The sequence below is a fragment of the Moschus berezovskii genome, chromosome 24, assembly GCF_049115385.1.
Source record: "Moschus berezovskii isolate FMDL1 chromosome 24, NW_MosBer_1.0, whole genome shotgun sequence".
Classification (NCBI taxonomy): domain Eukaryota; kingdom Metazoa; phylum Chordata; class Mammalia; order Artiodactyla; family Moschidae; genus Moschus; species Moschus berezovskii.
Window position 1 is genome coordinate 49,926,947 of NC_142483.1, and position 25,114 is coordinate 49,952,060.

Here is a 25,114-nt window from a genome sequence, read left to right on the forward strand (position 1 = left end):
TGAAAAAGAGGCTTAACTGCAGTTATAAATACAAACATCTAACTACACAGTCCCAAAATACATGAAGCAAAAAATGATAGCACTAAAGGGAGAAACTGATCATTCAAAAATAATGATTAGATGGCTGGGCAAAAAGCACATGAAGAATAATTCACTGATTATTAGGGAAATGCAGATCAAAACTACAATGAGGTATCACCAGTCAGAAAGGTCATTATCAAAAAGTCTACAAACAGTAAATTGTTAGAGAGGGTACGGAGAAAAGGGACCACCACCCCACACTGTTGACAGAAGTGTAGACTGACTGGATCCTGCAGTCCCCCTAGGGCTGGAGAAAACCGTAATTCAAAAAGATACATGCAATAGAAAGGACATGGAAGCGAACCAAATGTCCATCAAGAGAAGTGAACGAAGACGCGGGACGTGTATACGAGAGACTAGTGCTCAGCCATAAAAAGAAAACCAAGTCACGCCCTTTGCAGCAACACGGGGGCTAGAGATTGTCCTACTGAGTGAAGCCAGTCAGACAGAGAAGGAAAAATATATGACATTGCTTACATGTGAGATCTAACAAAAAAGACTACAAATGAACTGATTTACAAAGCAAAAGTAGAGCCACAATGTAGAAAGCAAACTTGAGGTTAGCAGGGGGTAAGGGGTGGGGGATAACTGGGAGACGGCGACTGACACGAACACAGTGCTACATGCTAAACAGGTAACTAGCAAGACCTGCTGCATAGCACAGGGAGCTCTACCCAATACTCTGTAATGGCCTACACAGGAAAAGAACCTGAACAAGAAAGAGAGTGGGTATAGGTATAACTGATTCGCTTTGCTGTATCCCTGAAATTAACACAACACTGTAAATGTAAATATTCCAAAAAAATAATGACTAGAGATTTCAATACCTCAGTTTAAACAGTGGACAGAACAGGGAATTCCTTGGTGGTCCAATGGTTAGGACTCTGTGCTTTCACTGCTGAGGGCTCAGGTTCAATCCCTGGTTGGGGAACTAAGATCCCACAAATTGCACGGTGTGGCCAACAATAAATAAATAAATGAAAATATGTGTAAATTAAACAACACACTCCTAAATAAGCAAGAAGTCAAATAAGAAATAAAAGTTCGGGTTTAAAATACTAAAATCAGTGAAAATACTACATTAACTTTAAAAAAGAACAAAGACATGGTCATTTCAAACAATGCAAAGAAAACATTCAATGAAATCTAACATTCTTTCATGAGGAAAACAAGCAAACCGGGAACAGAAGGAAACTTCCTCAACCTGATAAAGGACACCTGCAAAAAGCCTACAGCTAATACTGGACTTAAAGGTAAAGGCTGTTTTCCTTTTACGATTAGGATCAAGGTAAGGATGTCCATCTTTTAAAAAATATAACATTTTGTTCAACGCAGACACTGACTCGTATGTTTTAGAACTAGGCCGAGGATTCCCACTCTTGCCTCTTACATTCAGCACTGAACTGGAGTATTATTAGGTCCATTAGGCAGGAAAAACAAAAGAAAGGCAGGTGTAAAATTATCTCTAAATGCAGATGACACAATCTTCCATTTAGAAAACCATTAGAAGTAACCTATCAGCAAGGTTGTAGGGTACAAGGTCAGAATACAAAAAACTATTTGTATTTCTACACACTAGCAATGAATAATCATAAAGTGTGATTAAGAAGAATCTATTTCCAAAAGCATCAAAAAAGACACGATCCTTGGAAATAATTTTAATAAAAAAGTATAAGACTTATACACTGAAAATGACAAAACATCACTGAAAGAAATGAAAATGACCTAAATAAACGGAAAGACATTTTCCTGTTAAAGGATGGGAAGACTCAATATTGTTAGGAGGGCAACACTCCTCAGACCAGATATGCAAATTCCATATACTCCCTTGAAAATCTCAGCTAGGTCTTTGTAGACATTGATAAACTGGTTCTAAAATTCATACAGAAATTCAAAGGACCCAGAATAGCCAAAACAATCTTGAGAAAGAGAAATGAAGTTGGAGAATTCCTACTTCTTGATTTCAAAACTAACTCAAAATGCATCAGAGACCTAAAAATAAGAGCTAAAACTATAAAACTCTTAGAAGAAAACATGGGAGCAAATCTTTCTGACGTTAGGCGATGGTTTCACAGGTATAACACCAAAAGCATAAGCAACAACAGAGAAAAATAAATAAACTGGGAATTCACCAAAATTAAAAACTTCTGTGCTTCAAAGTACACCATCAAGAAAGTGAAAAGAGGGACATCCCTGGTGGTTGACTGGTTAAGAATCCGTCTGCCGATGCAGGGGACATGGATTCAGTCCCTGGTCTGGGAAAATCCCACATGCCGTGGGGCAACAAGCCCCTGCGAGCCCACGTGCCCAGAGTACGCTCCAGAGCAAGAGAAGCCACTGTGGTAAGAAGCCTGGGCACTGCGACAGAGCAGCCCCCGCTCGCTGCAACCAGAGGAGACCCGTGCACGGCAGCGGAGGCCCAGTGCCATTGAAAATAAACCTATAAATCACACATAAACGCACAAACAAGTGAAAAGACAATTCTCAGAATGGGAGAAAATATTTGAAAATCACATACCTAATAAGAGACGTGTATATAAAAAGAACACTTAACCTAAAAAAAGAAAAAATACTTGCATCTCAATGACAAAAAGACAAATAACCCTATTTTCAAAAAATGAGCAAAGAACTCAAGAGATAGTTCTCCAAAGAGGATCTACAAGTGGCCAGTAAGCTCCTGAAGGATGCTAAGCATTATTTGGCATAAGGGAAATTCAAGTCAGATCCTCAGTGAAATATCACTTCACACACACCAGGATGAGTACCATTAAAGAACTGTTGTTGTTTAATCGCTAAGTTGTGTCTTTTGCAACCCCAAGGACTGTACCTCACCATACTCCTCTGTCCATGAGATTTTCCAGGCAAGAATACTACGGTGGATTGCCATTTCCTTTTCCAGGGGATCCTCCTGACCCAGGAATCGAACCCGCGTCTCCTACATTGGCAGGTGGATTCTTTACCACTGAGCCACCAGGGCAATCCACCATTAAAGGAGAGATGGTCACAAGTATGGCTGAGGAAGAGAAGAAGTAGGAGAGCAGCGGGGAGAAGGATGGACAGTAGGCTGGGCTTGGCAGCTATCATATTTGCCCTGTGTATCATTATTATAATGAGATATATTATAATGTTAACATCATGTCCTATTTGTGAAAAATTCTGAACAAAGAACAAGGAAGCAAATGTAATGCTATTCCAATGAGGAAAAAAAACTAAAAGAAAGGGTGTAGTCAGATCAAGTGATAAAACAGAGAACAAAAATATTACTTTAGACCCCTGGAGAAGGCCAAGCAGAGACCTACTTGAATGCAGAGTTCCAAAGAATAGCAAGGAGAGATAAGAAAGCCTTCCTCAGCAATCAGTGCAAAGAAATAGAGGAAAACAACAGAATAGGAAAGACAAGAGATCTCTTCAAGAAAATTAGAGATATCAAGGGAACATTTCATGCAAAGATGGGCTCGATAAAGGACAGAATGGTATGGACCTAACAGAAGCAGAAGATATTAAGAAGAGGTGGCAAGAATACACAGAAGAACTTTACAAAAAAGATTTTCATGACCCAGATAACCACGATGGTGTGATCACTCACCTAGAGCCAGACATCCTGGAATGCGAAGTCAAGTGGGCCTTAGAAGGCATCACTATGAACAAAGCTAGTGGAGGTGATGGAATTCCAGTTGAGCTATTTCAAATCCTAAAAGATGATGCTGTGAAAGTGCTGCACTCAATATGTCAACAAATTTGGGAAACTCAGCAATGGCCACAGGACTGGAAAAGGTCAGTTTTCATTCCAATCCCAAAGAAAGGCAATGCCAAAGAATGCTCAAACTACTGCACAATTGCACTCACCTCACACGCTAGTAAAGTCATGCTCAAAATTCTCCAGGCCAGGCTTCAACAGTACGTGAACTGTGAACTTCCAGATGTTCAAGATGGATTTAGAAAAGGCAGAGGAACCAGAGATCTAATTGCCAACATCCACTGGATGACAGAAAAAGCAAGCGAGTTCCAGAAAAACATCTACTTCTGCTTTATTGACAACGCCAAAGCCTTTGACTGTGTGGATCACAACAAACTGTGGAAAATTCTGAAAGAGGTGGGAATACCAGACCACCTGACCTGCCTCCTGAGAATCTGTATGCAGGTCAAGAAGCAGCAGCTAGAACTGGACTTTGAACAACAGACTGGTTCCAAATTGGGGAAGGAGTACGTCAAGGCTGTATATTGTCACCCTGGTTATTTACCTTATATGCAGAGCATATCATGAGAAATGCTGGGCTGGATGAAGCACAAGCTGGAATCAAGATTTCTGGCAGAAATATCAATAATCTCAGATATGCTGATGACACCACCTTTATGGCAGAAAGCAAAGAAGAACTAAAGAGCCTCTTGATGAAAGTGAAAGAGGAGAGTGAAAAAGTTGGCTTAAAGCTCAACATTCAGAAAACTAACATCATGCCATCTGGTCCCATCACTTCATGGCAAATAGGTGGGGCAACAATGGAAACAGTGACAGAATTTATTTTCTTGGGCTCCAAAATCACTGCGGATGGTGACCGCAGCCATGAAATTAAAAGACACCTGCTCCTTGGAAGGAAAGTTATGACCAACTTAGACAGCATATTAAAAAGCAGAGACATTACTTTGCCAACAAATGTCCATCTAGTCAAGGCTATGGTTTTTCCAGTGGTCATGTGTGGATGTGAGAGTTGGACTGTGAAGAAAGCTGAGTGCCAAAGAATTGATGCTTTTGAACTGTGGTGCTGGAGAAGACTCTTGAGAGTCCCTTGGACTGCAAGGAGATCCAACCAGTCCATCCTAAAGGAAACCAGTCCTGAATATTCATTAGAAGAACTGATATTGAAGTTGAAACTCCAATCCTTTGGTCACCTGATGGGAAGAACTGACTCATTGGAAAAGACCCTGATGCTGGGAATGATTTAAGGCAGAGGAGAAGGGGACGACAGAGGATGAGATGGTTGGATGGCATCACTGACTCAATGGACATGAGTTTGAGTAAGCCCCAGGAGTTGGTGATGGACAGGGAAGCCTGGCGTGCTGCAATCCATGGAGTCACAAAGAGCCGGATATGACTGAGCGACTGAACTGAACTGAACAGATAGCTACAGAAAAGGAACACTTCACAAACAAAAGAGCTTGGAACAGGGGCATCTATCAGAGACCGAGTTAGCGATCTGCAGGGTCAAGGACATACACCTGCGAGGAGAAAAACCCCAAGAGATTGAGTATACAAGGAAATGCTTAAATCCATGCACTACAGAGCCAGCAGATTTGTGCTGGACTATGGTAGCTACTGTTTTTACTGTCCAGCAAGCTTTCCCAATGCTTCTTTTGGAGCCAGAGTCTCCCCACTGTGGTGTATGGAGGGGGCAGGAACAAAGAGATCCAATCAGATTACATCTCTGGAGAAAGCGATTTCATTCTTCATGGAGGTTATTAAGCTGGGAGTGTGTGAGCCTGGAGCTCTAAGTGGCCCCCTTTCCTGGGGCATTGTGGCCAAGGGCCCCTACCAATAGGGGAGAGAAAGGCCAATCAAGAGAGAGAAGCTGTGTGGAAGGATGGATGCAGGAAGAGGGTAGGAGGGTGGAGAAGGAGCAAGAAGTAGACGCCCAGGCAAGAAAAGAGGCTGGAGCCCCTGGATTTGGCAGGGCAGGAATGCCCAGGTATGTGAGCCAATGGTTCCCCTTTCCTGCCTAAATTGATATATTTCTGTCACCTGCAACTGTAAATATTCTGACTAATACAAGGTCCTTTAAGAAGAAAGAATACAGATAAGAAAGGAAATAAGCAGAGACCGGATAGAAGGCACTGACTCTCCCTGAGGAGAAAAAAGACTTAACCTTGCTTAGGGACCAGGAGGAACCATGCGGCTACAGTTGAGTGTGAAGACACTCATACTGAGACCCATGACGATAGTGGTGGGAAAGCATGTTTGAACAGGACACTGCTGGGACTATCCCCCTGTCCACGTGCAGCCTGAAAATATCTGTGACTGCAAGGGTTTGGCGTGATGGGCAGTCTCATTGCCCGGAGGTGAAAGTATAAACTGGCACATTCTCTTTGGAGGGTACATCAAGTACTCATGAGGATCTAAAACAAACAGTTAGGTGTTTTTATAACAAAATATACAGTGAAACAAGTACAAAACAAACACACAGTTTAAATATATATATATACACACACGATTAAAACAGTAATAATGAAAAGAACATCTGTGTTCCACCCTCATCCAGCTTAAGAAGCAAAATATTACCGCCAGTCAACTTAAGAAAATAAATATTATGCTTCAAAATAGTTTTAGAAGAGGTGGGAAGAAGCGGGTGAGGCAAGTGAATGATACAGTATTTGCAATGATTTGATAATTGCTGAAGGCAGATGATGGATACACAGGGGCTCATTATCAGACCGGAGGTAGACAGGCCCCCCTGAGGGTAAAGCAGCTGGAGATTTATTCCCTATGGACTGAAACTCCAAGACAAGGCTAGCAGGACAATTAAGGGAGGAGGCTGGGCCCTGCCCAGACCACATACTTTTCATTCCTGAAGTCAGGAGACCTCCCTGACAACACATGCGCAGAAAGGCTCCTTGAAGGTCAAAGGGGAATGATGCTAAGCTATCATTGAGCCCTGCCCAGAGCACATATTTCTCATTCCTGAAGTCAGGAGACCTCCCTGACCACACATGAGCAGAAAGGTTCCTTGAAGGTCAAAGAGATGTGTGCACGCACATGGAAGGATCCTGAGATACACCAAACATGAACCAGGCACATCAGAATGATCGGCTCCAGGAAGCCCAGAAGAAACGCCCCATAAAAGTAACTCAAATCATCACGAGGGCACGACTCAGAAACTTGGGACTCTCCCTCTGAGTCTGCCCTTGTGTCTTTCCACACGTATTGTACTCTTTTACTAAATACTTTACTTGCTTCACTACTTTCCATCTTTGTGGAAATCCTTTTCTCAAAGATGAAGGACCAGGGCTCTTGTCACTCTAGTGGATAGGATCTGGGGCTTTCACTGATGCAACCTGGGTTCAATCTCTGGCTGGGAACCCAAGCCCCCGTTTCAACTTGTTCCAGACCAAGGTCACCAGTGTTCAATTATACTCTCCTATTAATATTTTTATATATTTAAGAAATTTTCCCTAAGAAAAGAAGGAAGGAGGGAAGGAAGAAGAGCATGAGGGAGGGAATATCATTAATAACCTTCAAAACCTCCAGTGTGTTCCACCCAGAATAGTATGGTATTTCGTTCATTTAAAAATGCCACCTATTTTTGTTGCTGTTGTTCAGTCGCTAAGTCGTGTCCAACTCTTTGCAAACCCATGGACTGTAGCACTCCAGGGTCCCCTGTACTTCACTATCTCCTGAAGTTTGCTCAAATTCATGTCCACTGAGTCAATGATGCTATCTAACCATCTCATCCTCTGCTGCCCACTTCTCCTTTGGCCTTCAATCTTTCCCAGCATCAGGGTCTTTTTCAATGAGTCAGCTCATCGCATCAGGCAGCCAAAGTATTGGAGCTTCAACATCAATCCTTCCAATGAATACTGAGGGTTGATTCGCTTTAGGATTGACTGGTTTGATCTCCCTGCGGTTGAAAGGACTCTCAAGAGTCTTCTTCAGCACGACAATTGGAAAGCATCAATTCTTCAGCACTCACCCTTCTTTACAGTCCAACTCTCACATGGGTACATGACTACTAGAAAAAACATAGCTTTGACTATATGGACGTTTGTCGGCAAAGTGATGTCTCTGCTTTTTAATATGATGTCTAGGTTTGTCATAGTTTTCCTTCCAAGGAGAAAATGTCTTTTAATTTCATGGCTGCAGTCAACATCCACAGTGATTTTGGAGACCAAGAAAATAAAATCTGTTACTCCTTCCACTATTTCCTCTTCTATTTGCCATGAAGTAGTGAGACTGGATACCATGATCTTAGATTTTGTTGAGTTTCAAGCCAACTTTTTCACTCTACTCTTTCATCCTCGTCAAGAGGCTCTTTAGTTCCTCTTCACTTTCTACCATAGAGTGGTATCATCTGCATATCTGAGGTTGTTGATATTCTGCCTGGAAATCTTGATTCCAGCTTGTGATTCATCCAGCCCAGCATTTTGCATGATGTACTCTGCATAGAAGTTAAATAGGCAGGGTGGCAATATACAGCCTTGGTACACTCCTTTTCCAATTTTGAACCACTCTGTTGTTCCAAGTCCAGTTCTAACTGCTGCTTCTTGACCTGCATACAGGTTTCTCAGGAGACAAGTAAGGTAGCATTTCCAAGTAAGGTATTTCCATCTCTAAGAATTTTCCACAGTTTGTTGTGACCCACACAGTCAAAGGCTTTCATATAGTCAGTGATGTGGAAATAGATGTTTTTTCTGGAATTCCCTTGTTTTCTCTATGATCCAATGAATGTTGGCAATTGGGTGGTTCCTCTGCCTTTTCTAAATCCAGGTTGAACATTTGGAAGTTCTCAGTTCATGTACTGCTGATGCCTAGCTTGAAGGATTTTGAGCATAACCTTAGTAGCATGTGAAATGAGCACACTTGTATGGTAGTCTGAACATTCTTTGGTGTTGTCCTTCTTTGGGAATGGAAACAAAACTGACCTTTTCCAGTCTTGTGGACACTGCTGAGTTTTCCAAATTTGCTGGCATATTGAGTGCAGCACTTTAACAGCACCATTTTTTAGGATTTTAAATAGCTCAGCTGGAATTCCATCCCCTCCACTAGCTTTGTCTGTATTAATGCTTCCTAAGGCCCACTGAAATTCACACTCCAGGATGTACAGCTCTAGGTGAGTGACTACATCACTGTGATTATCTGGGTCATTAAGACCTTTTTTATATAGTTCTTCTATATATTCTTGCCACCTCTTCTTAATCTCTTCTGCTTCTGTTAGATCCTTACCATTTATATCCTTTATTGTGCCCATCCTTGTGCGAAATGTTCCCTTGACCTCTCCGATTTTCTTGAAGAGATCTCTAGTCTTTCCCTTCTATTCTATTGTTTACCTCTATTTTTTTTGCATTGTTCATTTAAAAAGGACTTCTTATCTCTCCTTGCTATTTTCTGGAACTCTGCATTGTTAGGTTTATCTTTCCCTTTCTCCCTTGCCTTTTGATTCTCTTCTTTCCTTATCTATATGTAAAGCCTCCTCAGACAATCACTTTGCCTTCTTGCATTTCTTTCTTGGGGATGGTTTTGGCCACTGCCTCTTGTATGCACCTTCATCCATAGTTCTTCAGACACTCTTTCTACCAGATCTAATTCCTTGAATTTGCTCATCACCTCCACTGTATAATTGTAAGGGATCTGATTTAGGTCATACCTGAGTGGCCTGGTGGTTTTCCCTACATGCTTCAATTTAAGCCTGAATTTTGCAATAAAGAGCTCATGATCTGAGCCATCTGGATCTGAAGCTCCAGGTCCTCTTTTCACTGACTGTATGGGCTTCTCCATCTTCAATTTCTGATTTTGGTATTGACCATCTGGTGATGTCCATGTGTAGAGTCATCTCTTGTTGTTGGAAGAGGGTGTTTGCTATGACCAGCATATTCTCTTAACAAAACTCCATTAGCCTTTAACCTGCTTCATTTTGTACTCCAAGGCCAAGTGTGTCTGCTACTCCAGATATCTTCTCTTGACTTCCTACTTTTGCATTTCAATCCCCTATGATGAAAAGGATATCTTTTTCTCTGGTGTTAGTTCTAGGAGATCTTCATGGAACTGTTCAACTTCAGCTTCTTTGGCATTAGTGGTTGGGGCACAGACTTGGATTACCGTGATACTGAATGGTTTGCCTTGGAAAGGAAGCAAGATCATTCTGTTGCTTCTGAGACTGCACCCAAGTACTGCATTTTGGACTCTTTTGTTGACTATGAGGGCTACTCCACTTCTAAGGGATTCTTGCCCATAACAGTAGATAAAATGTTCATCTGAATTAAATTCACCCATTCCTGCGCATTTTAACTCACTCATGCCTAAGATTTGGAGAAGGAAATGGCAACCCACTCCAGTATTCTTGCCCGGAGAATCCCATGGATGGAGGAGCCTGGTGGGCTACAGTCCATGGGGTCACAAAGAGTTGGACACGACTGAGCGACTTGACTTCACTTCACTATGCCTAAGATATTGATGTTCACTCTTGCCATCTCCTGCTTGACCACATCCAGTTTACCTTGATTTATGGACCTACCATTCCAAGTTCCTATGCAACACTGTTCTCTACAGCATTGGACTTCACTTTCACTACCAGATATATTCACAACTGAGCGTCGTTTCCACTTTGGCCCAGCAGCTTCATTCTTTCTGAAGTTATTAGTAATTGCTGTCTGATATTCCCCAGTAGCATACTGGACACCTTCCAACCTCAGGGGCTCATCTTTCAGTGTCATATCTTTTTGTCTTTTCATCTGCTCATGGGATTCTTCTGTCTATAATACTGTAGTGGTTTGCCATTCCCTCCTCCAGGGGACCATATTTTGTCTTGGGTGGCCCTGCACAGCATGGCTCATAGCTTCACTGAGTTATGCAAGCCCCTTTGGCATGACAAGGCTGTGATCCATGAAGGGGGCCACATATACACTCAACTAATATTTGACAAGAAAGCTAAGAACACCCTAAACAGACATTTCTCCAAAGAAGACACAGAGATGGCCAACAGGTACGTGAAAAGCTGCTCAATGTTGCTAATTATTAGAGAAATGCTAATCAAAACCACAATGAGGTATTACCTCACATCAGAATGGCTATCATCAAAAAGTCTACAAACAGTAAATGCTAGGGAGTGTGTAGAGAAAAGGGAACCTTCCTACACTGTTGAAGGCAATGTAAATTGCTTCAGCCACAGTGGAAAATATCATGAAGGTTCTTTAAAGAATAAAAATAGGGCTACCATATGATTCAGCAATCCCACTCCTGGACATGTATCTTGAGAAAAGTCTTACCTGAAAAGATACATGCCCCCCAATGTTCGGTGCAGCCCCATTTGCAATAAGCAAGCTAACTGTCCATCGACAGAGGAATGGATAAAGATGTGCTACATATATGCAATGGACTATTCAGTTCAGTTCAGTTCAGTTCAGTTGCTCAGTCGTGTCCGACTCTCCGCGACCCCATGAATCACAGCACGCCAGGCCTCCCTGTCCATCACCAACTCCCAGAGTTCACTCAAACTCATGTCCATCGAGTCGGTGATGCCATCCAGCCATCTCATTCTCTGTCGTCCCCGTCTCCTCCCGCCCCCAATCCCTCCCAGCATCAGAGTCTTTTCCAGTGATTCAACTCGTCGCATGAGGTGGCCAAAGTATGGCAGTTTCAGCTTTAGCATCAGTCCTTCCAATGAACACCCAGGATTGATCTCCTTTAGAATGGACTGGTTGGATCTCCTTGCAGTACAAGGGACTCTCAAGAGTCTTCTCTAGCACCACAGTTCAAAAGCATCAGTTCTTCGGCGATCAGCTTTCTTCACAGTCCAACTCTCACATCCATACATGACCATGGGAAAAACCATAGCCTTGACTAGACGGACCTTGGTTGGCAAAGTAATGTCTCTGCTTTTTAATATGCTATCTAGGTTGGTCATAACTTTCCTTCCAAGGAGTAAGCGTCTTTTAATTTCCTGGCTGCAATCAGCATCTGCAGTGATTTTGGAGCCCCCAAAAATAAAGTCTGACACTGTTTCCACTGTTGCCCCATCTATTTCCCATGAAATGATGGGACCAGATGCCATGATCTTTGTTTTCTGAATGTTGAGCTTCAAGCCAAACTTTTCACTCTCCTCTTTCACTTTCACTCAGCCATAAAAGAATGAAATCATGCCATCTATAACAACATGGATGGCCCCAGAGATTACACTAAGAGAAGGAAGTCAGAGGAAGACAAATATCACATGATATCAGTTCAGTTCAGTTCAGTTGCTCAGTCGTGTCCGACTCTTTGCGACCCCATGAATCACAGCACGCCAGGCCTCCCTGTCCATCACCAACTCCCGGAGTTCACTCAAACTCATGTCCATCGAGTCGGTGATGCCATCCAGCCATCTCATTCTCTGTCGTCCCCGTCTCCTCCCACCCCCAATCCCTCCCAGCATCAGACTCTTTTCCAGTAAGTCAACTCGTCGCATGAGGTGGCCAAAGTATTGGAGTTTCAGCTTTAGCATCAGTCCTTCCATGATATCACTTACATGTAAAATCTAAAAAAAAAATGATACAAATGAACTTACAAAAATCAGAAATAGACTTACAGAGATAGGAAACAAATTTATGGTTACCAAAGATGATAGTGGGGGTGGAGTTGGGGGGGAGGTCAGTTCAGTTTAGTCGCTCAGTCGTGTCCGACTCTTTGCAACCCCATGAATCACAGCACGCCAGGCGTCCCTATCCGTCACCAATTCCCGGAGCCCACCCAAACCCATGTCCATCAAGTCAGTGATGCCATCCAACCATCTCATCCTCTGTTGTCCCCTTCTCCTCCTACCTCAATCTTTCCCAGAATCAGGGTCTTTTCCAATGAGTCAGCTCTTCGCATCAGGTGGCCAAAGTATTGGAGTTTCAGGTTGAACATCAGTCCTTCCGATGAATACCCAGGACTGATCTCCTTTAGGATGGACTGGCTGGACCTCCTTGCAGTCCAAGGGACTCACAAGAGTCTTTTCCAACACCACAGTTCAAAAGCATCAATTCTTCTGCGCTCAGCTTTCTTTATAGTCCAACTCTCACAACCATACATGACCACGGGAAAAACCACAGCCTTGGCTAGACGGACTTTTGTTGGGAAAGTAATGTCTCTGCTTTCTAATACGCTGTCTGGGTTGGGCATACACAGTACTATATATTAAACAGGTACACAGCAAGGACCTACTATCCAGCACAAAGCACTATACTCAATATTCTGTAGTGAACTATAATGCAAAAGAACCTGAAAAAGAATATAAATATATAAAAAAGAATATACATACACACACATATATGTATAACTGAGTCACTTTGCTATACACTTGAAATTAACACAGCATTGTAAATTAACTATTATTTCAATTAAAAAAAAAACACCTAATGGGGAAAGGACACGCTCTTCAACAAATGGTATTGGGAAAAGTGGATAACCACATGAGGAAAAATGAAATTGAACCCTCATCTTATACCACTCACAAAAACTAACTTGACATGGAACAAATACCTAAACATAAGACCTGATACTATAAAACACCTAGAAGAAAACACAGGGAAGTTCCTCAACATCTTGAGGAATGTGTTTTTGGATCTGACACCGAAAGTACCGAAAAACAGTAAGAGCAAAAATGAACAAGTGAGGGGCTTCCCTAGCGGTCCAGTGGTTAAGACTCTGTGCTTCCACTGCAAGGGGCGCAGGTTTGACCTCTGTTTGGGATCTAAGATCCTGCACACCACAGGCAATCCCACCAAAATAAATAAAATATAAAGCCTATACAAAATAATCAACAAGTGAGACTACATCAAACTAAAAAGCTCCTGCACAGCAAAAGAAACAGTGAACGAAATGAAAATGCAACCTACCAAGCGAGAGAAGTATTTGCACAGTGTGGACAGAGTGTGGTCTGCCATTTCCGTAAACAAAGGATGCTGCAACCATCAAGCCAGCAGCCACTGTACCCGTTCCCAACAGTGCACCCTGAGTGGAATTCAGGACAGAATTCCTGAATTCATTACGATGCATATCAAAGAAACTATTTCAATAAGCCTAGACCTTTGTGTCTTCCCACTTCCAGGTAGCACAGTGGTAAAGAACTCAAATTTAAAAATGAGCAGAGGAACTAGACATTTTCAGAAAGAAGGCATCCAAATAGCCAACAGGTCCATGAAGAGGTGCTCAGTATCACTAAGCATCAGGGAAACGCAAATCAAAATCACAATGAGATAGGAGTTCACACCTGTTGGAACAACTATCTTTAATAAGACAAAAGATAACAAATGTTGCTGAGAAAGTGGGGAAAGGGAACCCTGTTCACCACTGGTAGGAATGTAAATTGCTTCAGTTACACCAGAAAAGGTATGAAGGATCCTCAAAGTATTAAAAATAAAGCTACCAGCTGACCCAGCAAGTCCACTTCTGAGTATATATCCAAAGGGAATGAAAACAGGATGTCAAACAGATATTTGCATCCCCATGTTTACTGTAGCATTATTGACAATAGCCAAGGTACAGAAGCACCCTAAGTGTCTGTCAACAGATGAATGGATAAAGACAAGGTGGTTTTGCACACAATGGAATATTATTCAGCCACGAGAAAGAAGGACATTCTGCTATTTGCAACAATGTGAATGGACCTTGAGGACACTGTGCTAAGTGAGGTAAGTCTGAGAAAGACAAATTCTCTATAATCTCACTCATATCTAGTATCTGAAAAAGCCAAAAGAAATAAAAGCACAGTGGTTTCCAGCAGCTGGGGCTGGGCCAATAGGAGAGATGCTCTTTAAGGGCACAAATTTCCAACTGATATGTGAACAAAGTCCTGGGGACCTAATGTGAAGTATGCTGATTATGTACAATACTGTATTATATACCTCAAACCTGCTGGGAGACTTGATTATTCTCACCACAAAAAGCAAAATATAATTACATAAAGTGATGGAAGTGTAAGCTAATACTTCAATGGCAATCGTGTTGAAACATATAAATGGATCAGGTCAGTATTTTTTTTCTTTTTTTTGGCTGCATTGTGCAGCTTGTGGGATATCTCAGTTCCCCAACCAGGGATGGAACTCGTGCCCCAGGCAGTGCAAGTGCGGAGTCTTAACCACAGGACTCTCAGGGAAGCCTCAGGTCAGTACATTGTACACCTTAAGCTTATACAATGTAACGAGTCAACTGAATCTCAACAAAAGAAAAAATCTGCCAGTTATTTTGCATCCATTCTCCTGCTGATGAACATCTTGTTTCCAGCTTTTCGCTATCATTAACAGTTCAGCTATGAGCCTTCCAGGATGAGCAGAGGGCTCCCACTGCACACCTGTACATTTCTCTGCAACTATATCCAGAAGGACTAATGCTGGACCAAGAGTACTGTAACTCTTTTACCAGGTAACAAAATGTTGTCCCAAGCGGTTGCATTACTGTACATTCCTTCATTCCTTTTGCACACATACACTAGAAGGATACATATACCCCATAATATTACCATTGAATGATCTCCAGGTAATAGATTATGGATCATTTGCCTTTTTTGTAATTTCTAAACTTTATAATATAAACATCTTATCAACACCTTTAAATTCTAAAACGTCTACAAGTATGTAACTACATGCGATATAAATAAATATGCCGTGAATATGCAGCGTGTGTTGTACAGGCTCCCCGCATCCCCTTACCTCCAGGCCCCATCTACCACCTCCAGTTCCAGGACGGTCTGTAGACGCTGGCAGCGCCGGGCCTCCAAGGTGATGCTCACTCTGCACTCCCCCAGTGGCTCTACTTGGCCGCTCGGTGGCTCAATCTCGAAGGGAGACACCTGATGGGGAGAAGGGTGAGCAGTGAGGACACTTGGAACTGCAGAATTGGGGGCTGGCTATGGCCAACCAGGGTCACCCCCAAGCTGCACCCCCCATCCCCCTGAGCACGTCCAGGATGCAGAAGACGACAAGTGGATGGGGGAGCACAGATGAGCAAGTGCTCAGGGTGAAGAGGAATAAGACGACGAAAACTGAGTCTCCAAGGAAAGGAGGTGGAAGGCAGAGGGAGGAGCCTTTGGTGTGGTTGCTCTGAGAGGTCTGCCTGCCCGACTGCGCAGGTGTGGGTCAGGAGCTGTGGCTCCAAGGCAGGCAGGCCAAGCTCCTAGGCTGCGGCAGGGCCCAAGCATCTACGTGGCCACAGATGTGTCCTTGCACTTATAACTGCATCTTCTCGGGACAGACCCCTCCCTCATACCCTCTGCTTCAGTTCCTCTCTGAAACACCTAGAAAAAAGTAACTGGTGCACGTTCCCTAAGTTGTTTTACAGATGCTTAAACCACCACCAAATGGAAGAAGTTAACTACTTGATGACCATGAGCACACAGTCCCCCACGTACGGGAGCCTGAAGATTGATAATGTTAATCGCTGTGACACTACCCTGTCATCAACCAATCAGAACTGTGCAGGAGCTGACCACGTACTCTATAAACCCCTTTCCTCACATGGTCTTTAAAAACGTTTGGCCGAAACCCTTCGGGAGTTCAGGGCTTTTTGAGTGTGAGCCACCTGTTCTTGTCTGGCATCTTACAATAAACGCTACACTTCCCTTCACCACAACCCAGGGTCAGTAGATCGGCTTTCCTGCATGTGGATGATCAGGACCCAAGTTTGGTTTTGGTAACACCCATGTGATCCCTTCCCCACGTGGTCGCCCCCTCACCTAATCCCCCACGGCAGTTAGTTCACGTTTACCTGACGTGTCCACCTCCTGCCCCGTACCAGGCATTAAAAGGGAAGGGAGAAGGCTTGGGGACTCGTGCCCCGAGTGTATGCCCCAGGACCCCTAGGTGGGTCACAGTGACTAGCAGGGTGTCACTGGGCATCGAAAGATCACACCCAGGAACAACGTAACTCCTCTCTCGTCTCTTCCTTGGGACCAAGACCATGAATGAGTGCAAGGCACCTGCCTGCAGGGTGGCCTGGCTGCCCCTGCCCTGACCCACCCCGCCTCCTGCCCTGGCAGCGGTGCTGTGCGCTCTCGCTGCAGAGGTTTCACTGCCCAGGCACTGGGGGGTGGGGAGTAGGGCTGGCCTACACCTCAGGGAAAGTAGCGCTCTCTCCTGAGCTTTGGGTCCAAGCTGAGCTGGGAAGGGAAGAACTCCTCCGCGTTCTTCGCTCATTGTTTTTCACAAGCATCTCCGTGGGAGCCCAAGGAGCTGTGTGTGTGTGTGGTGGGAGGGCAGGCTTTGGTCTGGGGCTGGGTTTCTGGATCCTGACTTGGGCACATCCAACAAACCCCAATTCTCAATATTACTTTTGAGAGCTCACAAGAATACAGTACAGAGAACTACAGAGATTGCCAGCTTCAATTTGGACATATATCTTAATACACTGTGAAATTGATAATTGCTTCAATTATTAAATGTAGTTATTCTTCGCACTGGGAGGAAAAACAGACTGGGAATCGGGGAAATGGGATCTGCTTCTGCCACCTAGTAGCGGTGTGGCCCTGGGGAAGCCCCCAACCCTCTCTATATCTATCAAATGAGGAGGCTGGCTGAGGTCCATAAGTTTCCAGCTGTGCTCTGGGAAACCCCAGGGACTCCCCAGAAGTCCTAGAGCGGGGTCTGGGATGTGCGGAGAGGCAGGATGCCTGATCAGGGGCCTCTGGTTCATACTCTAGCTCTTGGGCTTCTGTTGATGGTTTCATTTGAATGAAAGGTTACTGAGAACACCTGCCCCCTCATCCCAGTTCCCGTCTCTGGTTCCATGAGCCAGGCAGGGTGACCAGTGAGCCCTGGGGGTATCCAGCATTAACTCCAAGCCTGTGGAACAGATCCCGTGGTGATGGTTTGGGCCACTCAATACAAAACTGTCTTCACACCTCAGTTTCAGAGTGCCCAGTGGAGAAGTGAGGCTACCAGGTGAAGAAGAACAGCTTTCAAGGGGAAAGGAAGAGGGCAGCAGGATGGGGGACCTGGGTGAGCTGCAGCTGGAGGGGCTCAGACTCCCTTGACCTGGCCAGAGCCTCCCACATGCAGCAACTGCTCCTGCGTGTGAAGAGTGGGTGTGGTGAGTCAGTGACTTCCTGGGCCTGCTGGTGCGGTGGCTTGGGCTTGTTCAGGACTGAACGTGGTATTTAGACACGACGCCCTAATTTAGACGTTGACGGTAAATACTTAGCCACTTTTACTATTTTCTACTTTTAGAGAAAAAGGAAGCGTGCTATTTGAGTGGCCATGATTTTCCTTTCGGAGACTTTTTGGTTTGGGTCACACGCTCACCACCTGGTGGCAGGTCCTCAAAACTGCAAGCACGATCCTCGGGAGGCCTGGAATCCCCACAGCGGCCCGCCCTTTCCCGGAGGCCCTGGAAGCTTCCCTTCCAACTCAGCTGCCCACTTTCTTCCTGACTCTGGCTACTCTGACAGAGGGAGAAACCCTTGTCCTATTTCTGTGTCAGAAGGCAGAGAGAAGAACCGGAAAATCCAGTTTCCGGGGTTACGCTCTGCTGTAGAAAGGATGGGGAATGGGGGGACACTGCCAGGCAAAGGTCACCAGGCAGGCCTTTCTGCTCCCAGCCTGAACGCACCAGCTTCCGCATCAAGGTGTCATGGCTCACACGTCGCGCGGGTTAATCTGCTCCTGGGGGCGGGGTGGCACCACAGGAGGCGGCGGCACAGGACTTACATCCTCTCGCCTTTCCTGCAGGGAGACCTGGCTTTCTTTCATGGCCCACATGGCCGGGAGCTGGCTGAGGTTTCGGATCTGGATGAAGTTGGTGGCCTTCTGTCCCAGGCGCAGCAAACCAAAATGAAGGGCTGAGAGGTCGATGACCAGGGCAGGCCCCTGAGGCACCCAGAAGGGTGGGTCACCGGGCTACCCGGGTGTGGGCCTGGTGCCCTGCCCCGGCCCCCCTTTGCAGCCCACCTAGCCCCCTGGCCCCAGCACAGGCACCTTAAAGGCCGCCTCGATATGCAACACCACGGGCCAGGGCGAGTCCTTGATCTCACACAGCAGGTTCTGGCTCGTCGGGCCAGGGACACCCCCGGTAAAGTTCAACTCAAAATCCTCAACCTCGCTGGGCTCTGGGGGAGGAAGGGTGAGGTGAGGCAGGGAGACGTGCAGGGGCGGCAGGCGCCCTCTGTGGCCGGCCCAGATGTCGGACCCCTCCTCATGTCGTGGCCGGGGCTGGGCTGGGACTGGGGCTGGAGCTGATCGTGGGGCCTCGAACTCCTGCCCAGGCTCCTGTGACCATGAGCTCTCCCTCCCCAGCCAGCCCCTCCCGCGGTCCCCGAAGTACCAATGGTCCCCGAGCAGGGCTCCACCTCAATGATGTGACCGTCGCTGATCTTCCCCCACATGTACCTGATGGCTGACTTGCTGTTGTTCCACATCTGAAAGACACATCCCGACCCGGGCTCCCTGGGAGACTGTACTTGCTAAGGGATTGCGGGGTTTGGGGCTCACAAAAGGTCCTCTCCAAACCCTCCCAGCTAATTCCTGGCCACTCGACAGCACCAACAGGGGTTGTGGGCAACATATCAGGCCAAAGACCTCTGAACCCAGGAACTTGTGCCAAGTTCAGCACAACCAGCCCAGGCTGGGCAGAAACAACCACCTACCTTAAAATTCTTCTTCACGTTTATGCCAATATAGTTCTCCCCAGGGATGATGAGGGCATACGGTTCTAGGAGAACCTGGAAAGGTTCCACTGAGCCCTTCACCTCGATTTCCAGAACGATCACGTTATCCATGCAGTATGAGGGGTCCTTGGAGTTTTCCAAGTCCAAACTGAACACAAACCCGCCATGAGCTAAGAGTCACCATGTCCCCTATCTCTGGTCTTGTGAAAGGAAAGCACGGCCTGCCCACAGCTACCAAGTCCCCTGAAATCGGAGGTGTCAGCAATGCCCTGAAACAAGTGAATGTCTGCAGCTGTGCTGGCAGCTCAACCGCAGGCCAGGACTAAGGTCCTTCCCTGTGTTTCCAGGGACCACAGTGCAGCCGCGCCAGCCTGAAACTCCCCAGCAGCGGACTGGAGACCCCCCAGCGATAGCCCACTTAGGGAAGAGTTGGTAGAGGTGTCACCAACACCTTCCTCCATCAGTCACCACCCCCCAGGGGCCACTGGTGGCAACTGTGAGCACGGGGCAGTTTCCAGGTCCCAGAGTCAGAGAGATGTTCCCTGCAAGCAGAGCCCACTCCAAGCCTGGTGCCAGGGTAAGGTAAGGCGCTCTCACCGGCCAAAGCCTGCTGGGGGTCAGGGGCTCATCCACACAGTCCTGGTGCCTCCCCCCCAGCATCCGCCATGGGAGGGCAGGCCTGGTGCCCACCCCTCAGCCAAGGGCCTGGGTCCTGCTCACCTCACGGGCTCTGGGACGTCCTCCAGCACCATCTGGAGCACACTGTGAAAGTCCCTTGGCTGCAAGACAAACACAGCACCCTGAAGACGAAAGCCCACCCCAGGGAAGGCTCGAGTCACAGCAGCAATCCTCCCTGAGGCTCAGCCGCCACAGACGCCTTCCTGAGACACAACACTGCTTCCCTGTGGCCTCTCCCTACACTGGGGGAAACGGGGGCTGCCAGGATGTGAGCCTTGACTCAGGGACTGGGGGCCACTGCAGTCTCAAGACTGGCATGCCCACCTCAGCTGGGCCTGGGGGATGGGAAGGCCCTTGGCAGTGCCCTCAACGTGTCTGAAGCATTAAGCCTTCCTGGGACAGACAGTAACAGGGGCTGAATGACAGGCTGAGAGGCAGACCTGCTGTCTTACCAACAAGGGCCGCTGGGAGCCCCCCTCCTGCTCCCCCCTCGCCTGTTACATACAGGGCTTCACTTTGGCAATCGAGGGCTGTGTGAGCCTTGCCCTGGGGGACCCCACCTCACTGTCTGGAAGCTGCTGTGAACTGGGCAGGAATGCTAACACCTTTGACGGAGTAGAAACATGGAAGACACCAGAGCTGAAGTGAGGCCAGACTTGCTCTGGACAGGGTGTGTGGGGTGGGGACCAGGCAAGTCGAGCTGCTTCGTCCTGCGCACACCAAGCCTACCCACTAGCCCCACTCCTGGCTAAGTGCTGGCCTTGGCAGGACACCGGGGGTCTCCACAGGGTCAGCTGTGGCTTCGATGTCACCAAAGAACAAGGGGCGGAGGGTGAAACCTGCATGACCCAGTCATGTGCAGCCACCAAGATGGCCCCATTTGAACCTCTTGAGGGGAGAAGCTCAGGATGAACTCGTGGTCCGTGTGGGGGCTGAGAACGCCCATCTTGGGGGTGATGCAGAAGGCCGTCTCCCTGTCTGGGTGGTACTTGATGCTGTCTGTGCTGTAGGTTTCTCCGGGCATCAGGGACTGCAGGTTGGGCTTCATGATCTGCCAGTGGAAGGCCAGCTCCACGTGCCTGCAGGGGTGACCCTGACAGTAGGCAGTGGAGCCAAGGCCATGGCCCAATTCTGCCGACCAGCCCTCCCACCCCCTGCTGCTGGTGGCAGGTGTGGGTGGGGCGGGAGATGGCAGGGGAGAACTGCTCCTTGTGCCAGGTAACAGAGCCTGCAGAAGGCCTGAGTCACGTGGACAGTAGGCCAGGAGGCACCCTGCGGTCTGCCCTGGCATAATGGCGAGGCTCAGAGGCTGGTCAGAGAATAAATGACACTGAGAGCTGAACCCACAGACCTTCAGCTGTCTGACCCTGGAACTTGAGAGAGTTCCCCTCACGGGCCGGGCAGGAATTCTCTGGAAAACTGTTCCTGGTTAAGGATGGACCAGAGGGGCTTCCCAGGTGGCGCAAGTGGTAAAGAACCTGCCTGCCCATGCAGGAGACATAAGAGACAAGGGCTCGATCCCTGGGTTGGGAAGATTTCCTGGAGGAGGGCATGGAAACCCACCCCAGTATTCTTGCCTGGAGAATCCCATGGACACAGCAGCCTGGTAGGCTACAGTCCATAGGGTTGCAAAGAGTCGGACATGACTGAAGCGACTTAACACGCAGAGGATCTGGAGCAACGCTCCTCAATATGACTCCCTGCAGTGTTGGGCATCTTGCAGATCTGCTCTGTCCAATATGAGAGCCACTAGCTACCCACGCACTGAGCACTTCAAATGTCGCTGGTGCCTCTGAAGAAGTGAGTTGTTCATTTCCATTTAAATGGTCACACGTGGCTAGCAAGTACCATGACGAACAGTGCACATCCGATCCTCCCATCCTGTGCTCAGATTCAGGACGTCAGGCCGGGTGTGGAGGGAGTGGGGTATGTGCTGGGGTCCTGCACAGGCATCACTCACGTGGCGTTTCTAATAATCAGCAGTTTGCTGGCCGTGGACTGAAGGTTTTCAGGTTCAAAGCGTATGAAGTGCTGGGCTGTTAAGTCTGTGAGCTCTCCGGGCTCCGGCTGACTTTTCTCACCAGAAATATAGATCAGATCCAGAGCAACCAGCTGCCCAATTCCTGACAAGGTTAGGGGAGCAAAGTTTCACTAGGGCTGAAGTCAGGACTCTGGCCGAAGGCTGCCACAGGACCCAGGTCCCCATCCACATGCAACTACCTGGCCATGATCATGACCCCAGGAAGTGCACACATGGGGAATGGGGAGCCAGCAGCATACAGACTCATGCTGTCACATTGTCACAGACCAACAGGGGGTGATTCTGCTAATCTAGCACGCAATGGGCACTCAGTTAATGCCTGCTGGGTGAACTGGGTGGACGGTAGACAGACAGGTGCCAGGAAGGAACACGGCACCCAAGGAAACGCAGGAGAATGCCCCTTCTAACTCTGCAGAAACCTAGGGGCACCCTGGTTGTTTCTGTGTGAGTCACTGGCAGCTCCCCCCAAAGTCTAGGTGAGTTTCAAAGTGACGTGATGAAAGGGCCCCTTGGGACAATCCTGAGGGCCACACTGGTGTGGGTCTCTAAGGTCTGGCCAGAGCAAGAGGCCCCCAAAACAGAGCCCAGTGCCCAGAGGCTGCAGCATTCCGAGTGCAGCACCGCTTCCCTCCCCATAGCCACGGACCGGACCCCCGCCCCGGGAGCGCACCACGCCCACCTGTGGTCACCAGCTCCTTTATCTGGCAGTTGTCACACACGATGACGAAGGTCTGCTCTGCCTTTCCCAGGCTGGTTGGGAGGAACAGGACCTGGGGAGGAAAGGGCTGTCCTGCAGCCTCCCGGGAAAGGGCTTCCCCATCACCTCCTCCTCTAGGCCGCATCCCCTGCCTTGGGCCTCCCCTCCTGGCCGTCTCCTTGGGGTCCAGCCCAGGCTCCGGGATATGAAGAGAGAATTCACAGAGACGGAAATAAAAATGGCTCTTAAACAACATGTTTAACCTCACTCATGATCAAAAATGGAAACGCAAACCAGCCAGAAAAAGTCTCACGCCTCCTACTGGCAAAGAGCAGAAAGTTAGTGATCATGAGCTCAGTGACAGATGTCTTAATTTTCTTCAGACTGCTCTAAAGGGGCACGGTAGGGTTTGGTGGGAAGAGACGGAGGAATATAAAGGCAATGAGGTTGGCCAAGAGTTGAGAAAAGCTGAAGCTGGGTAATGAGTACATGGGTGATCCTTATTTTATTTTTTTATATGGGTTGTCTTTGGGGTGGGGGGCTTGGCCAGTTGGACTTCTGTCCTTTTCAGTATAGTTGACTTACAATGTTAGGTTAGTTTCAAGTGTATAGTAAGGTAATTCTGCTATATGCGTGTGTGTGTGTATGTATATATGTGTATACACACACATATATATCTGTTCATTTTCAGATTATTAGTATTATGATGATTATTATTTTGACTGAGCCACAAAGCTGGCAGAATCTTAAGTTTCCCGACCAGGAATCAAACCCATGCTCCCTGCAATGTAAGCACAGCCTCCTAACTACTGGACCACCAAGGAATTCCCTGTATATGTTTTAAAATGTCCATGATAACAGATATTTTTAAAGTTTGATAACATATTGTATTGGCAAAGATATGAGAAAACTGGCACCTTCATATACTATTGTTGGAAGTATAAAATAATATAATTCAATTGGTAGGGCTTTTGACAACATGTACATAAAGAGATGGGAATACCAGACCACCTGACCTCCCTCTTGAGAAACCTGTATGCAGATCAGGAAGCAACAGTCAGAACTGTACATGGAACAACAGACTGGTTCCAAATAGGAAAAGGAGTACGTCAAGGCTGTATATTGTCACCTTGCTATTTAACTTATATGCAGAGGACATCATGAGGAACGCTGGGATAGAAGAAGCACAAGCTGGAATCAAGATTGCCGGGAGAAATATCAATAACCTCAGATATGCAGATGACACCACCCTTATGGCAAAAAGTGAAGAGGAACTCAAAAGCCTCTTGAGGAAAGTGAAAGAGGAGAGTGAAAAGGTTGGCTTGAAGCTCAACATTCAGAAAACAAAGATCATGGCATCTGGTCCCATCACTTCATGGGAAATGGAAAAACAGTGGAAACAGTGTCAGACTTTATTTTTTTGGGCTCCAAAATCACTGCAGATGCTGACTGCAGCCATGAAATTAAAAGACGCTTACTCCTTGGAAGGAAAGTTATGACCAACCTTGATAATATATTAAAAAGCAGAGACATTACTTTGCCAACCAAGGTCCGTCTAGTCAAGGCTATGGTTTTTCCCGTGGTCATGTATGGATGTGAGAGTTGGACTGTGAAGAAAGCTGATCGCCGAAGAATCGAAGGTTTTGAACTGTGGTGTTGGAGAAGACTCTTGAGAGTCCCTTGGACTGCAAGGAGATCCAACAAGTCCATTCTAAAGGAGATCAATCCTGGGTGTTCATTGGAAGGACTGATGCTAAAGCTGAAACTGCAATACTTTAGCCACCTCATGCGACGAGTTGACTCACTGGAAAAGACTCTGATGTTAGGAAAGGTTGGGGGCGGGAGGAGAAGGGGACGACAGAGAATGAGATGGCTGGATGGCATCACCGACTCTGTGGACATGAGTTTGAGTGAACTCCGGGAGTTGGTGATAGACAGGGAGGCCTGGCGTGCTGTGATTCACAGGGTCGCAGAGAGTCGGACACGACTGAGCGACTGAACTGAACTGAATTGAACTGACCATAATTAGAAGGGCAGAGGCCTAAGTCAGCAAATACACAACAAGGACTACATCCTGCAGGTAGGACAGAGTGATGTATGTATAAGCTATTCCCTGAGATGGCCAGAGATCAGAAATAATCTTCATATCCATCAGCAGGAGATGGCTGACCTAAATTACAGTTCATACACACAGTGGAATACTATGCAGCTATAAAAAATGAGGTGTGGGAAGTACATGGTGCTGAACAGAGAATAGAGTGGGCAACAATTTGTGTGAAGAAGGAATGGAAACATAGGAAA

The 25,114-nt window shown here is 46.8% G+C and overlaps 1 protein-coding gene across 1 annotated transcript in view; it reads right to left on the reverse strand.

The window, feature by feature from the left end:
- Positions 1-25,114, reverse strand: part of DLEC1 (DLEC1 cilia and flagella associated protein) — a 91,740-nt gene that overhangs the window by 12,666 nt on the left and 53,960 nt on the right. The window contains exons 11-19 of the mRNA XM_055414623.2: positions 22,796-22,886; positions 22,036-22,198; positions 20,962-21,154; positions 20,118-20,176; positions 19,377-19,545; positions 19,055-19,148; positions 18,709-18,839; positions 18,442-18,600; positions 15,451-15,590 (exon numbers count right to left, since the gene is read on the reverse strand). Coding sequence (XP_055270598.2) covers positions 15,451-15,590; positions 18,442-18,600; positions 18,709-18,839; positions 19,055-19,148; positions 19,377-19,545; positions 20,118-20,176; positions 20,962-21,154; positions 22,036-22,198; positions 22,796-22,886 — 1,199 coding nt within the window. The remainder of the gene's footprint in view (positions 1-15,450; positions 15,591-18,441; positions 18,601-18,708; positions 18,840-19,054; positions 19,149-19,376; positions 19,546-20,117; positions 20,177-20,961; positions 21,155-22,035; positions 22,199-22,795; positions 22,887-25,114) is intronic.